General features: G+C 41.0%; 1 protein-coding gene across 1 annotated transcript in view; it reads left to right on the top strand.

The window, feature by feature from the left end:
- The window catches only part of GRK4 (G protein-coupled receptor kinase 4), a 41,222-nt gene that overhangs the window by 16,161 nt on the left and 8,420 nt on the right, over positions 1–16,641 (top strand). The window contains exons 4-13 of the mRNA XM_064151599.1: positions 1,795–1,872; positions 3,060–3,160; positions 4,733–4,825; positions 6,141–6,204; positions 6,935–7,075; positions 7,930–8,120; positions 10,518–10,555; positions 13,029–13,118; positions 14,425–14,633; positions 16,335–16,472. Coding sequence (XP_064007669.1) covers positions 1,795–1,872; positions 3,060–3,160; positions 4,733–4,825; positions 6,141–6,204; positions 6,935–7,075; positions 7,930–8,120; positions 10,518–10,555; positions 13,029–13,118; positions 14,425–14,633; positions 16,335–16,472 — 1,143 coding nt within the window. The remainder of the gene's footprint in view (positions 1–1,794; positions 1,873–3,059; positions 3,161–4,732; positions 4,826–6,140; positions 6,205–6,934; positions 7,076–7,929; positions 8,121–10,517; positions 10,556–13,028; positions 13,119–14,424; positions 14,634–16,334; positions 16,473–16,641) is intronic.

Consider the following 16,641-nt stretch of genomic DNA (forward strand, 5'->3'; position numbering starts at 1 on the left):
TTGATGCAAAAGGAATGGCCATGCTTTCGGGGGGTTCACCTTGAGTTTTGCCATTTGTTGGGGTTTTTTCCTTTAGTTTTTAATTCTAAATATTTTTTAGACTTTTCTTTCTGAAAAGAAACTTTCTGGCATAAAATTGGACAGTCTTAAGAGCCTTGCTTCTTAGTTAAGAGTTTTCTGACCCTCTTACAAGGAACAATGTGATTTCAGCAGCATGATTATTTCAAGAGGCAAAATCAAGGTAGCACAAGGCTGTGTGATCTCCCTGTATGGAATGCTGAGACTGATAAGCTTTAACTCTTGAGAAGGTGTGACCTTAAAAGTCTGGGGTCAGCTTGGCATTACAGAAAGAACAGTTGTGAAATAATTGAATAAAAATGATAGAAACTGAAGTGAGGAATTAAGAGTTTTCCAGTCATCTAGTGACTCATATCACTAGCTGGAGACAAGGTTACTCAAGTCTGAAAAAGAATGGATGACAGCTCAAACATCCCTCTTAAGCTGTGTGAGTAACAGAAATTAGTTGACAAGACTGTCTCTTAAATTTCCTTTTAAATGACAGACTCTGCTTGCAACAGTATGCCCAGCTCTTTGTGCTCAGTTAGTGACTACTCTGGCATCACTGGGAACATAGAAGGTGGGAAGTATACTCCTGTGGTTGACTGGCTTTTCTGACCTCAGGTTGGTTGGTAGCTGCAGAAGAGTTTCTTACCATCAGACTGACTGCTGTGGAGTTTAAAGGAGCAAAACCAATGGCATGCAGCTGCTCATGGATTTGAGGGCTGTGTTGAAATGGTTGATGCCATAGTGCTTCAGCAGAAAAAGATGTTGATGACTTAGCAGTGAGTCAGTGTGGGTTAGTTGCAATTGACTGCAGAACTGGAGTTCAGGAATTCTCTTATTTCCAGTGGTGTGTGCTTCATTCTTGAGCTGTCTATTTTCCAGCATTCTGGTTTCTTTACAGAGGTACATGACTTCTCTTTCTGTTAGATCAGTCACTTGGAACTTCCTATGAGGTTCTTAATGGTTGTTGTCCCAGTAAACCAAGCTGTTGTTTTGTATGGGGCAGTCCTGCTAGACTTGTGCCATGCATTATTTGCTCTGGGTGTATGCATTTACCTTCTGAGATACAGCTTTGGCTGAGCTGGGCCTGCTTACTAAGCCAATGCAGGTTGCTGTTGGAGGTTGCCATTTTCTAATTCATCTTTCCCCAGATTCTGTGTTACTCTCTTTAAGGATTGTAACTTCTGTGTCTGCTTCTAGATTATTCATTGTTGAACCTCAGACAGTCGGCCTGGGCTCATTGATCCAGCATGTCCAGGTCCCTCTGTAGAGCCTTTCTACCCTCAAGCAGTTTAATTCTCCTTCCCAGCCTAGTGTCATCTGCAGACTTTGCCCTCAGTCTCCTTATCCTGATCATTGATAAAGATGTTCAACAGAACTGATGTTTAAGTTAAACAGAACTAATCATTTCCCATCTGGATTATTGTGTCCTACAGTACTCCATAAATAGAATTTCACTGTAATTTATCTAGTTTAACATCTAGGATGTCATGTCTGTAATTGCATTTAGATTAATTGTTAGCTGATGAATGCTTTCCAAAATTTAAACTCCTGTGCCTAAGACTGTTCAGACATGTTTCATTGTGTGGCCTAAAAATCTTTAGATAGATTTTAAACAATGAGCCTTCAGTTCCTTTGTGTTATTCGTGGTCAAATTTACCTAGCACCATGTAAAAGAGTGCAATGCCAACCAGCTCTGAACACGATTTGCTTTTCCATTCCATTCTCTAGGCAGAATATGAGGTGTCTTCGGATGAAAAGCGTATTGACTGCGGCCTGAAAGTTTTAGAGACCTACTTCACTAATGGGGTAAGTGTCTTATCTTGCAAAATACTCAAGAGTTTTGTAAATGTCAGATAAATAGAGATCTAAGTGGTGGCAGCATTTTTAGTACATAGGCTTTCAAACTTCATTAGTCCTATTTTTGCCTTTCTGAAAGGTGTACTGCCTTCTGAAAGTGTGAAATGTACCACATGTAGCAGGAACCTTGACTGAGCTTTGCTTTTAGACAACTGCCACTGGGATTTATTCTATGTGTTCTCATGAATTACTGCTCTCCAGTAAAGATATATTTTAAACTCATTTAGCATCTAAAGAGAACTTGCTACCAAATTAATTCAAAGTTTTGTAGTATAAAGACACGAGAGTGAGGAATTACTCTAATTCGCTGCCTTGCCTTCTTTCAAACTCTTTTGTGGCCTCAGCTAATTTGCTGTAAGTTTTCAGAATTGCTGTAGATTTCCCATAGCAAAAAACCAAGTTTGGTTTGGTTTGGTTTGCTCCAGAGCATTCTGCTTCTCCATATTTTGTGTGGAGATGATTGGTAGCTGATCTTTTAAAAACCAGTAAGAGCTAATACATGCAAGAGTCTCTTCTTTGGTGTCAGGTAGAGCCTTTTCTGTGCTTATATATAACTAGACATTTCCTTTCTATGAGTAGCTGCACCACCACCTTCTCTTCCTTCAGTCCTCTTGAGAAGACTTCACTTCAAACGAGAAGTCCTGCAGATGCCTTAAAAGCAGATGGACTTCTGACACTTTATTTGGGACTACCAGAAGTAAACAAAACAACCACAGCCAAACAAAAAACCCCAAACAGATTTCTTTGGGCTGATTTGAAGCAGTTTCCCAACTTGGTGTGTGTGTTTCTTTCCCTTTCCTTGCATCCTGCCAAGCCAAACAGATAACTTGGTTTTGTGGTGGCAGACATATGGATAGAAAAAGAAGTCTGATTTATTGCCAAGTTTGTTTCCCTGGATACTGACCTAGTAGATAATTGTAATAGCTTTTGATGCATTCTCTGTAATAGGCAACAAATAAAAATGTTGCCTGCATATGACTTTCTGGTTTTCTTTTAGCCAGACCATTCCTTTCCTTTTCCCCTATTGGAAGATTTCATTTCACTTTTAATACAGAACTTTTACTTGTTCGGTTGATTTAATTGATTTACAAAAATGCCTTTCATTGTTGGCTTTTTTTGGTTTTAATTATGTCAAGTCTGCAGCACACTTGCCAGAAATACCTCAGGAAACAGTAAATGAATGTAAATCAAGACTGGAAAAGAATCCTTCTAAAGATCTTTTTATGGACTGTACTAGGTAAGTTAAAAATGCACATCACAAGAGAAACTTGTATTTCTTAGAGAAGTGAAAGGTGAACTTATCACAGCCAGGAGTATTTGGTCTCTGAAAAGAGTGAATTTTAGGGTAAATTCCAGTTATCCAAAATCTTTATTTGACTGAATTAGTAGTACAAGCCAGGAAGAGAACTACTCAATTAACTAAATTCTCTATCAAATGAACCTTTTGTTGTCCTGAGAACTAAGCAGCATTAACAATGAAAGCTCTTCTAAAAGTCCTCAGCCCTGCTCTGCTACACCTTTAACAAGTGTTTTAGCATAGAATGGCTGACATCTTTACTGCCCTTATTTATCTCTTCTTCTTCCACTACATCAATACTTCAGCAATTCAGCTCTTGAAGTGAAGTGTGGAGAAGAAATCTGGACTAGGTTTCCTTCAGGTCTGATTTAGGTGTTTGACTTCTGCAGAGCTTTTTTCCTTAATGTTTGTGCTATTTGGGCATAAAATCACACTGTTATCTGCCACCAAGTATCTTGTAAGTTAGACTAGTGCTTCTCTTGTATTCCTGTCCTTTGAGTGACTTCTCTTCTGTGATGAAGTTACTCAGAAAAATGTGTGGTTACGAACTGCAGCTTGAAAGGTTCCTGAGTAATGTTACACAATTCGTCGTTTTTGACAATAACCTGAGCTGAGGCAACAGTCACTCTATTGAGATGGCTGATTAGGGGAGGGATGGTGAGAGTCAACACAAGCACACACAACTTGGTTTTGTTTTGGAGCCATGAGGGCAGCAGCAGTAGCAGGGGGACAGCACATGTTTACCAGCGTTGCATGTGTTTCTGAAACCTTGATGTTACTGATATTACTGGTTCTTCAAGGCATGCTTGATCATGTCTGAAGGATTACAACATGTTTTGTCACTGCTTGGGTCATCTCCCTGGCAACAAAAATAAGTATGCTTTGTAACAACCTGAGATTATAAGATTGAAAGGGATGTGTGAGAACACCTAGTAAAACATGTCTCTGTCATGTAGGTCATCTCCTTTCCTCTTGCCAATGAATTGCTGAATGCTGTTTGAATGGCTTCTTTTCCTCCCCCATCTTGAAGGGGGAATGATAATGCACCTGGTTTTCAGGTTTGGATATGGGATTTAGTATTTTGATTTCCAATCCCGAAGTAAGATTTTTCTTACCAGTCTCCAAATAATGTATGAAAACCTGTTAATACCTTCCTGTAGATATCTTTCAGAAAGGTCATACTTTTGGGGTTGTTGGTGCATTGCATAGCTACTGAGAGACTGATGTTTAGGTGGGCTTGAAGACATGTAAGGAGAATGCAGAAGTCCAACCTTCTACATGTTCAATGTTGCAGTATGTTGGGATTTACTGCTGTTTTGACTGGAACAGTTTTCTGTTCCAGGCCCTCATTTTGTGAGACATCTGGCTTAAAACCATTGCAGAGCACAGAGGCAATGGTTTTCTGCCTGCAGCTTCGTTGGTGTGTTTCAATTTATTTTAACAGATTGGTAGCACCTGCTGCCTTATCAGTTTTTTTTCAGTAGAAGATTGATTATCTTTTCCTGTTGCTAGGATTGTCCATGAATACCTAAGCAGAGCACCTTTTGAAGCTTACCAGGAAAGCGTGTATTTTTCCCGGTTTTTGCAGTGGAAATGGCTGGAAAAGTGAGTTTATTTCTTATGTTTGCATTAGACTTTTCCTTTACTTCAAAGACATTTCTGCTTGTTATGCTAGAAATGCTGTAGGGCCCTAATGAGTGGCACTGCCTGATTGAAAAAATGGCTTGAAGTAGAAGCTGTCAAGGATGAAGTTGATGGGACAGCAAGAGAGACAATATTCTAACAGAGAAATCCCTCTCCAGTAGTCCTTAATTGGTAGATTTGTGCTGAGTAAATGCAAATTTAGTACCATAAGGATGTGTATTTGTCTTTCAAGTGTGCAGTGGGATACCAGTCTTTCTTGAGAATGCTAGCATCCTTGGTCTAATTTGTGGCTAATAGGCAGATTAATCCAGTTTTCTAACCCACTGGGTGATTGGGGAACTAATTGGGTTTTGAGGGTTGTACAGACAGATCTAATAATTATAAGGCAGCAAGATTTGTGTGTATCAGGTCTAGATTGGCTTTTAAATCAATCCTACATGAATGTCTACACTTTTTCAAGAGGTCCAAATTGTTTCTAATTCAGCACTGCTGGCTATCATGATCACATAGTCAAGCATTAAGGTGCTTGAGCTTCAGTTTCACTGTGAATTCCAGTTATCTGATGTGGTTTTTTTCACTGAATCAGCAGCAAAATCCAGGAAGAGAGCTAGGGAAGTTACTCAAACGATAATTCTCTGCCAAATGAACCTCCATGGGTTGTCCTGAGAACAAAGCTACTTTAACAATGAATCCTTTCTTAAAACAAAAAATACCAACCCCAGCATCATGAAACAACCCTCCTCTGCTGCACCTTTAGCAGTGTTTTAGCACAGAATGGCTGACACCTTTACTGCCTTCACCTATCTCTTCCTCTTTCACTAGCTCGGTGCTTCAACAATTCAAGCTCTTGAACTGTCGTTGAATGCCACAATACTTGTAATGTTTGAAAAAGCAAAGCAGCAATGCAAAATCGGAGCTGGTTTGCCTTCTCAGTGCTGCGTTGTAAGCAGGGTCTCATGGAAAGGCAGCCTACGTGTCAGCGCATTGCAGCTAAGTGGGGGCAAGTGGAGCTGTTGATGAGAACAGACAAGCAGCAAAGAGTCGAAGTGATCAGCTTTTCTCCTTGCTAGTGTTAGTGTCTGCTGACCACATGAGGGAGCCAATGTTTGTCATCGCAGCTCACCTTTCTGCTGGGAACTCAGTTTAACTGTGACTTCGTGAGGTCAAGGCAGCTGTTGAGTGAGGTGGCGTAGAACAGGAAGGAGAAAAGGAGTGGGCAGGGGATTACTATCTCTCCTAATTCCTGTTGCAGTAATGATTTCTTTCTGTTTATCAGGCAACCGGTAACCAAACACACATTTAGGCATTACCGAGTGCTAGGCAAAGGTGGATTTGGAGAGGTGAGTACGGAAGTGTCTCTCTAATCTTGAATTTAAAATAGAAGTTGAATACAGAGCAGAAGCAGGTTTTTACCTCTTGACTCACAATATAAAGCTGACACATTACCTGCCAAACTTATCAATCCAAACTGCTTTCTTTTAGTGTATTCATTTCACTATTGTTGTGATGCAGAGTTAGAGAAAACTTTACTGACTGAAGCATTGGTTGCTTCTGTTTAGAGAAGTCATCTGGCAGTGAGAAGGTAGTTTCTGATGAATAATGGTGTAGAATCTATAGATGTTGTTAATTCTGTTTATAGTTCACTGGGCTTTTTTCTCCACTTAAATGCTTTAACCAGAACTTTCCCCCTCACATGTTTTCACCAGAGCTTTCTGCTGAAGAGGAAGGAGGGTTATGCAATTATCATCCTCCTGCTTGGTTGAGGTGTGAATATTTGTCCTCTGTCCTGCTTGCCTGGACAGAGACTCTTACTTCAGCCATGTGTTTTACCAACACAAGAGCCACAGTTTCACTGAACTACTTATCCTCCAGCAAAAATTAGTTTGCTCCTGCACAATCAATTTTTCTACTTCTGTTACAGCTTCCGTGACCCTTCAGAAAAGGGTGAAAGCTCTGTATTGATGCTTACAGACTTTCATTTTATGAAAGCATGCAAGAGTTGGAAAAAAGAAGAGAAAATTTCATCAATTAAACCTCCCCAGCATCTCTAACACTTGCCTTCTTTTTCAGGTGTGTGCCTGTCAAGTACGGGCAACAGGAAAAATGTATGCTTGTAAAAAGCTGGAAAAGAAGAGAATAAAGAAAAGGAAAGGGGAATCAATGGCTCTGAATGAAAAAAGGATTCTAGAAAAAGTGAATAGTAGGTTTGTAGTAAGTATCTACATCTGATCCTCTCAGAAGTTTGTCTTTCTTTGCTTTATTTCAGTCTCTTCAGGAGCTGGTGGGCACAAGACCTTTTTTAATTGCTTTAGAGAGTAAGTGACTGCTGAGAGAAATGATTGGTACATTTTGTGTGTGACTGTGAGTAGTTCTGTGCAGAGGAGTCTCTTTTTATCTTGCTACCTTTTCTCACATAAAACCAGAACATCAGGTTGAGTTTCAGCATGCTGAGCCCGCTGTATCTTTGTTCTGGTTTAAAGTGAACAGATTATTTTCTAGCACTGAGACTTGAGTAAGCACTTAAATTCTGCTACAGCCTATGACTGAATGCTTGTCTATGTTTAAGAAAGAAGATATTACATATACTTAATTCCTTCTCTTCTCTCTTCTCTCTTCTCGCATTTCTCTGTTCCCTTACCCCTACATACTCCTTATTTTCTTGTAATCAGCAGTGACTTCTAATTTCATTTTTGGAGGTCATTTATAAATGAATTTTAAAATGGGCAAGTTTATGAGAGTCTGATACGTAATTGCCATTAGAAGTTGCATATATTGCATTTCTGTGAGAGTTTTTCTATCCTTAGGTGTATTGCCTGGGTGAGCTCTATGATATCTAAACAGATAGGTTAATAAACTTCTGTGTGGTGATGTAGAGCTTGTGTATTTGTGCAAGTTAGTCTGAATTTGACAAGAGTAATCCTTTACTTGTTCTGTTTTGTTTTGATAAATCTTTCTTAGAAGAAAAGAGTCGTGTGTCACTTGTATTTGGAAAAATAAAGAGTTTTGAGCTCTGTTGGAGTACATGAATGAGTAATAGTCACCTTCTCCCCTTGCCTCACTTTCAGGTTAGTTTATCCTATACATATGAGACAAAAGATGCCCTGTGTTTAGTATTAACCATAATGAATGGAGGGGACTTGAAGTTTCACATCTATAACATGGGAAATCCTGGCTTTGATGAAGAAAGGGCTATCTTCTACGCTGCAGAACTGTGCTGTGGTCTAGAGGATTTACAAAAGGAGAGAATTGTTTACAGGTGAGTGTCATCTATCTTGAATTTTCCATGTCTGTTCAGTGTGGAACATATTAATTGTTTTCTACTCAAACAAGTTTGTACTTCAAGTTCATAGTAAAAAGGAACAAAAAAAATAGTTTTCTTTTTCACAGCATGGCTTTCAGAATTAACTGATGTTATTTGTCTTCTTAGTGTTAATTATTAGTTAATTTAGGTCTAGATGCTTGCTCTATTCTAAAACATTATAATGTTGATTCAAGTTGTGTTGGTACAATGGAAGTAGTTTATTATTTAGAAAGCAAACTCGTTAGTAATTCAAGTTAGTTTCAGGAACATAGAGTTGTATTGCCACCTACTGTAAAGCAGTTCACAGGAGGCCGTCCAAGTCCCTTGCTGCCTTGCTTGTTAGGCCTAGGAACATAAAAAGTCAGTTATGATCTATTTTGCCTTCTTTCTTCTGATTTTATGTAGAGCCCTGCAATAAAATACTGCTTTTGAATTAATGCAATTATTAGAAGGCTCCTCCACTGCAGTGGAAGTTGTATGGTCTTCCTGGAGCTTTTCTGCCTCAGCACATACATCATTTAACTCCTGGCATGCATTAATTTTACAAAGCAAGTGAAACAAACCTAGTGGTGGACCAAGAATGCTTCCTTTGTGTTTTTGGTCTGTAACAACAAGTACCACTTTTTTTTCAAAGATCTAAAGTATAACCTTGTGTAACTTTAATATAATGAATCTTACTCTCCTCCTTCCCCGGTAGAGAAGACTAACATGCACACAACAGAAAGCAGCAGAACCACACAGTAAATCAGGCTTGTGCTGGTTGTTAAATGTGGTTCCCCAAAGAATTTGGCCAACCTTGCCATGGTACCCAGTGTGTTTTGGCACATGTGTAGGAAGGAAGCAAGGGTGAGTGGTTTGGTCAGCTACAAGTAGGTAATTTCCAATTGCCCAAGTGAAACCGATTGTTTAAAATGTGAAACAACAGCAAAGAAAACCCCAAACAAAACCAGCAAAACCCCACCAATTATCTGGTGAGTTTGTTCAGTTCTGGGACAGCAGTTTTAGTGGAAGTCAGTGATGCTAAATTGGTGATATGTGAGATACGTCCCCATCACTAGCAGAACACCTCATGGAGAGCCTAGGCCTAATAAAGGCTAGTTAACAAAAGTCTATTAACTCCAGTGTTTGGTGTGTGTTCTGTATGCCTTTATACCACTTTACTGAAGTTCAAGCAGTGGCATTAGTGCTGTCTGTAGGAGCCTGGAGTCAGTTGTGCCATTTTGTTGCCAGGGTTCCCACTGAGTCACAAGAACAGGTGCAGAGCTGGAAGGAGGGCCCTGCACTGCTCTGCGATAACAACTCAGCCAGTTCACTTTTCAACGGGAGCCTGTCAAAGTGGCTGTAACTTGCCATATGTTGCTGACATGAGAAAAATAAGCAAACAGACAGGGACAGGCAGTAGTGATCTCTTCATCCATCTGCTGCATGAAAAGTCTGATAATACTTGGAGCAAAGTCAGGGTTTGCTTAAGGCAAAGGGGAGAACAAGTGTCTGCTTCACAAAAGGACTTAATTGCTGGAGTTCTCCTGCAGGACTTACTCCACTCCTCAGGGATAGTAGTGGCTTTTGTCGGATAGGCTGCTTGAATAAAGAGATTTTCCTCACAAACTCATGTAGCAGCAGCCCTAGTGCTATGAAACCTATCTGGAATCAGGCTCAAAGACCTTTTGAAGCTGTAGTGAATAAACATGAGTATCTCCTTGTCTGCCTCCTGCCTGCTCACAGTCTTGGGACTACTGTAAACTGGAGCACAAATAGACTACTGCTTGTTTAGTCCAACTGAAAATTAAATACATATTTTTTATCTAACCTTTTAAATTAATCTCTTACCACTGTGAGCTTTGCAGTCCTCTAGCTTTCCTCTGCTTCATAAGGGAAACTGCTTCTTTGGGAATATTACTCTGTACATACTCTGATTCCTAGGATGGAATAGGGGTCAGCACCTAACTGCAGTAAGCACCAGGGTGTTTTATCATTGTGAGACTTTGTGGTTGATACTCTCAGAAGTGTCTTTGACTTGGGAGCATAACTTTGTGTGTAAGTTGGTGGCTTTTATTAGGAGTTTAGTGTTGTGTAGGAAAAGATTGTGAGATATTAATTGCTGCTGTTAATATAAATGGGTGAGAGAGTTAGGAAGCAAAGGGATCTCAAGTTCTGTGGTTAAACAATTTGTATTCTAGACCTTCAACATCACAGGGTTTTTTTTGTATATAGATGGAAACTGGAAAAAATGCCTTTGATCAGAACCAAGAAATGCTTTGCTGCCTCAGCTGAGCTAGGTGCTGGATAATAATTTTGCTTTTGTATAACTTATATTTCTCTTCTTATGTTTCTCTTCTGTTTAATCCATAGAGACTTGAAGCCTGAGAATATACTGCTTGATGACTGTGGTAAGTACTGACTAGAATTAGTTTTGAAATCAGAAATTGCAAATCGAATTAATATTCTGCTGGAGATCAAAGGGATTTCTTCATGATAAAAGGGACCTGACTGACAAATGTTAACTTCAATTAGTAAAGAAAAAAAACCAACCTTTTGGATTTTAGAAAGTAGGAACAATGCTGGGGATCTTTGAGAGATGACAATTGCAGCGTTGGAGGGATGAGTTTCCCACTTCCAAATGGCTACTTCTGCCTTTTGCTCCTTCTTCACCTCCTTTCCCTTGATTTGACTACAATCTTCTATGAATTTGTTCTCCTCTTCTATGACTAGAGAAACATAGTTTGTTGGATGTGAGTTCAGAATTTTACATAGCAAACTCTAATGGCTAAGCAAGAAAAAGAGAATTCTGAAGCATCTCAGTTGAACATTAAAACTAAACGAGGTCTGATGGTCACAGATGCACATGTGGCTGGAAGGAATCCAGGAAGTACAAACAATATAAAGAAATGTTTGTAGTTCCTTGTTTTTCAAAAGCCAAATGTGCTTTCTTTACTGGCTTTGTATGAAATGTATTAGGATCTTTTGAATTCAGTGTAGACCGTGTGCAGCAATTACCTCCTCTTGGAGCTGCGGCTGAGTATGGCTGGTTTGTTCTTGCAATTGCAGAGTACTTTAGTGAAGGAAGAAGTGGTTTTTAAGTCATTATCATGCTTTTTCTAATTAAATTGAGCATGTTCTGACTGATACATTTCTAAAAAGGTGATGGCTTGGCAGAAGGCACTTTGCAAGAGCTAAAGCCTTGCTAGACATCAAATGCATTCTTCAGTTTTTCTCCCCAGCAATGTCTTGCAAAAGCTGGAGGTTTCTTTGAGGAAAAAAATGCAGCCTTGCAGGACTGCACTAGAATGTTTTCTCTCTGCCAGGGATATTCTGATCTTGTTCCAGAGTGCAGAGGGACTAATTAGAAAATCGCTTCAGGAGCTCAGATCTTGCACTTGAAAAAGAGTTCATAAGATGTTAGGGAATGGGAGAGCATCAGCACATATTTTAAATGGCATTTGCTGCTCAAGAGCATTCAGTTATTTCCAACTGGTATACAGAGGGGCACTTGATTTTCTTCACTCTCTCTCCCCACCCCTTAATTATTTATCACTGTAAATAAGAAATTAATAGGCTACTAACTAACACTGATGCTGTGGAGGCTTTTGAATTACCAAGATAGATGCACAAAGGACAGTGGGCATTGGAACAGCCTGCCCAGAGAGGTGATGCAGTCTCCACTCTTGGAGACTTTCTAGACAAGAATTAAAAAAGCTTGAAGGCTTTGCACAGGAGGTTGTGCTAAAGACCTTCTGATGTCTCTTCCAGCTGCTTCTGTGGTGCTGCTATAAATGAGTGTCCCTGTCCTTATATCCAGTAGTAAAAATTAAGTGCGGGTTTTGTTTACCTGTGCTTCCTCCCCCCCCCCCATCTTTCTAATATGGAAGATTGGACATTTTCTGTTTTGAAATGGAGTTGAAAATATCCCTTCTTTTGACAAGCCTTTCATACTCTTAGTAAGAAGGTACCTTATGTATTTTTAAATGAGCATCATGGCAATACAGTTCTTGCTTTGAACTATCTTGAATCATTTGCTGTTGAGTCTGTCTGGCAAAGAACTGCATCTGTCAATGGCAATGTAAGGAAGGGTGGTGACCTTATTGCTATTGGTCTTCTTCTTAGGCTGTTTTCTCATCTGAGCAGTGTTGTTCATGACACATCCAGCTTTCCACCAGACACCTTCCACAGTCTAGGCTCTAGTGTAAATGCCATGCATAACAGGAAAGGTGATCAGCTTGAGAAGTGTGACTAGTAAAGTGAAATAGAAGCTGCTGTCATGGTTTAGACTGACTGATGAGAAGGGGAGCTCCTAATACTGCTCTGAGATGTTGCAATATAAATAAGTAGGTTATGGCTAGGCTGCCTTTCTTTTGGGGTGGGAGTGGGGACAGCAGTTCCAGTTACTTGTGCTTAGCCTTAATAGGGTACTTTGTTAGAGGAAAGCCTGCACAGGAAACAGTTTCCTTCTTGGAGAGTAGATTCTGATGTTTGGTTGGGAGGTCAGAAAGCTAAGTGGTAGTTTTGGGAATACAGAATGGAAACATAGAAGTCCTTGCTGCATAGACACAGAATCTAACCCAGGCAATCATCATTTGTTTGTCCTAGAGGAGCAGCCTATGCCAAAGCTAGGAATTAGAATACTTAACAGCCAAGGCTTCAGGGAGTCAGTTAGATCTGTGACTCTCTTTAGCATATTTAAGGAAGCATTGAAAATCATAAATCCCTCCTTTCTAGTTAAGGTGAATAACCTACAAGTGTGAGTGTATGAACGTTTTCATGGTTTGGGATGTTTTGATGGGGTATGCTGCAGTAATTCTTGGTTTAAAAGTGATGTTGCTTTCTTATGTGCTGACTATGTATAATTTACTTTAACATCAATAGGACATATCAGAATTTCAGATCTTGGCTTAGCTGTGCAGATTCCGGAAGGAGAAACGGTGCGAGGACGGGTTGGGACTGTTGGTTACATGGGTATGTAAAGTATCCTTGGCTGGTTAAATGGTACCAGAAAACTGGCTGCTTGGAATGTAGGAAGGACATGTCCAGAGAACTACATTGGGCCTCTATTAGTGGCTAGATATTTTATGGGAAGAAAGGTTACAGTATCATAGAATCCTAGAATGGGTTAGGTGGGAAGAGACCTCAGAGATCATCTGCTGCAGCCTCCCTGCCATGGGCAGGGACACCTCTCACTACACTCAGCTGCTCCAGGCCTGATCCAGCCTGGCCCTGGAACACCCACAAGGAGGAAGCATCCACAGCATCCCTGAGCAGCCTATTCCAGAGACTCAGCACCTTCATACTGAAGAATTTCTTCCTAAGATCCAGTCCAACCCTGCTCTCCCTCAGCTGCAAACCATTCCCCCTTGTCCTGTCTCTAGCACCCTTATGAAAAGTCTCTTTCCAGCCTCCCTGTAGGATCCCTTCAGGTACTGGAATATGTGGTGGTAATCAATTATAAGCCTATAGACAAATTTATCTCTGGAGGTTGCAGCTTTAGAACTTCAAGAAAGCACCTAAATTTTTTTCTGAGCTTCAGAGCAATTTAGGGTCACAAGCAAGCAGAGAAGTCACTACGGCAACTCAGAGGGCCGGAGCACCTCTGCTAACTCAGAGGGCTGGAGGACCTCTGCTACGAGGACAGGCTATGAGATTTGGGGCTCTTCAGCCTGGAGAAGAGAAGGCTTCAAGGAGACCTTATAGTAGCCTTCCAGTATCTGCAGGGTGCCTAGAGGAAGGCTGGGGAGGGACTATTGACAAGGTCTTGTAATAACAGGATGAGGGGTAATGGTTTAAACTGCCAGAGGGGAGATTCAAATTAGATGTTAGGAAAGGGTTCTTTACACTGAAGATGGTAAAAGACTGGAACAGGTTGCCCAGGGAAGTTGTGGTTGTGGATGCTCTCTCCCTGGAGGTGTTCAAGGCCAGGCTGGATGAGGCCTTGAGTGACCTGTTCTAGTGGGAGGTGTCCCTGCCTAGGGCAGGGTTTGGAACTGGATGAGCTTTGAGGTCTCTTCCAACCTAAACCATTCTATGATTCTATTTCTTTGCATGGCTTGGAAAAAATCTTATTCTGGGTTCATAAACAATACTTCACCTCAAGTATTAAAGAACTTCAGTGCTTCTCTTGGATATAAACACAGTCCTTACTAGAGAAATTAAGGGGTTCTTCAAAGTACTGAGTAGTGACAGAACCCAAAGAGTACCTGAGAGGTTGCCCAGTATTTAAATGAATTTGAAGTGAATTGTGATGAGTTTCTTTGGTTGTGTTCTGTAGCTCCAGAAGTGCTCAAAAATGAAAAATACACCTTCAGCCCAGACTGGTGGGGTCTTGGGTGCTTGATTTATGAAATGATTGAAGGACAGTCTCCGTTCAGGAAGCATAAGGAAAGAGTCAAACGGGATGAGATTGACCGGCGAGTAAAGGAAGACCAAGAAACATATTCAGACAAGTTCTCAGAAGAGGCAAAATCCATCTGCAGGATGGTGGGTGAAGAGATGTAGAGGTTTGAACATTTGATTTCTAATCCTTTTTAAGAGATAAACTACTTCCATCGGACATTTTTCAAAGCTGAAGTTCTTAAATCCAAAGTTCAGCTGGAAGTTTGTGGTTGGACATGAATTGTTCCAGTATCAAACTTAGGGAATTCAGAACTTTCTGCAGGATGAAATGCTGCATAAGTTGATTTTTTGTTTCATCATGTGAATGGAGGAAATCCCTTGGGCCAGGTGCAGTTACAAATGGAAGAGAATAGTGTGCTCAACTTTGATACTGCATGAGGAGAGTGTTGTGGAGGCAGGGGATGAGCGTGGCCGAGTCAGGAACATATATATATAAAATGAGAATTATTTAATTTTCCTGAAACCCAGCCCCAAAACTACGTACAGAAATTGAGTTTAATTAGCAGACTCCGTTTCATGGAGAAAGTCTTGCTATAGATGAATTTGGCTGCTTTAGGAGTGAGGATACTCAGTTTCATGGAGAAGGTTTTGCTATAGATGAATTTGGCTGCTTTAGGAGTGAGGATACTCCGTTTCATGGAGAAGGTCTTGCTATAGATGAATTTGGCTGCTTTAGGAGTGAGGATACTCCGTTTCATGGAGAAGGTCTTGCTATAGATGAATTTGGCTGTTTTAGGAGTGAGGAAATGCAAAAGGCTAAGCTATAAGCACAGCTTTCCCAGTGCCCGTCAGGCTGAGCAGACAGTTGGTACTAACTGAGGTGAGTTAGGCTGTGTGAGAGAAAGGGCGGCCCAGGAGCCTGTCAGTTCGCTCTCTTTCAAAGGACATCTGAGGCTCCTTAGCCTATTATGCTTGCACAAAGGGTGCTTAAGGTGGGGAGCGCTCCTAGGCGGGGACGGTCCGGTGCGGTGCGGTCCCTCAGGAGCTTGCCCTTGGCAGCGCCAGGGGACTCTAAGCGCCCTACACCAGGAGCTCTCCCTGCCCTACACCAGAGTCCATTGCCCTCTCCTTAGGCGGGAAAACCACAGCCAATCAGCAGCCCGATCCCTGCGCGGGGCACCCCTCGCGCCGGCGGCACCCCGTGCCCCCCCGCCCCCTCCCGCTCCGCGCCTGCGGGGCAGGGGAGCGGAGCAGGCGTTTGGCTTCTCCTGTCCCATTCAAACCGCGGAGGGAGAGGAATTTTGGGGTCTCCATGACTCCAGGACTGAGAAACGTCAGAGTAATATACAAGTTTCATTGCCTAAAGAACCCTGTACTAGACAACAGCTTTTTCTTTTTCCCCTTTGGCCTTGCATGCTCTTAAATTTCCTAAGGAGCACATCTGTACATGAAGCTCCAAAAGCTTTATTCATTATGTTATGCAAAATATCTGCATCACTTCAGCTCATTTAAAGGGAAAAAAAAAAAGTACTTCTGCACTTGCTGCAGGTAAAATCTGTACTGTGAAATCTATTCAAGCATAGCATCAGTTGAAATATTTTCATATAACTTTGGGTGGGATCCTCAAATTATCTGCTTTTTAGGGATTTGTTTTGTCTATGGAACAATCTTTTTGCTCCTGGAAGGTTGTCATTTGGATTTACAGTTCATTTTGCTACCAGGATAGAGTTCATCTAACAAAAGACCAAGTCACAAAATAAACCTATTGAAAGACATTGTATACTTTTTTCCCCCCTTATTGGTAGGATTATACCACTCCTGTTTTTTTCTCCAATGTCTTTACAGTTACTTGCTAAAAATCCAGGGGAACGACTGGGTTGCACTGAAGATGGAGCTGCTGTTGTAAAGCAACATCCCATTTTCAAGAACATTAACTTCAAGAGGCTGGAAGCTAACATGTTAGAACCTCCCTTCTTGCCAGATGTAAGTAGGTGAGGCAGATTTGATTAGTATCTGAAAAGGCAAGAACTGTCACAATTGTCTATCAGCAATCAAGTGAACTCCAGAGAGATCTTTCAAGTGAAACTGTCAAGAGAATACCACTGTGGCCATTGATAGCTGCATTTCATCAGAGATCACAGAGATACAGGCT

Source organism: Pogoniulus pusillus, chromosome 11 (assembly GCF_015220805.1).
Source record: "Pogoniulus pusillus isolate bPogPus1 chromosome 11, bPogPus1.pri, whole genome shotgun sequence".
Taxonomy (NCBI): domain Eukaryota; kingdom Metazoa; phylum Chordata; class Aves; order Piciformes; family Lybiidae; genus Pogoniulus; species Pogoniulus pusillus.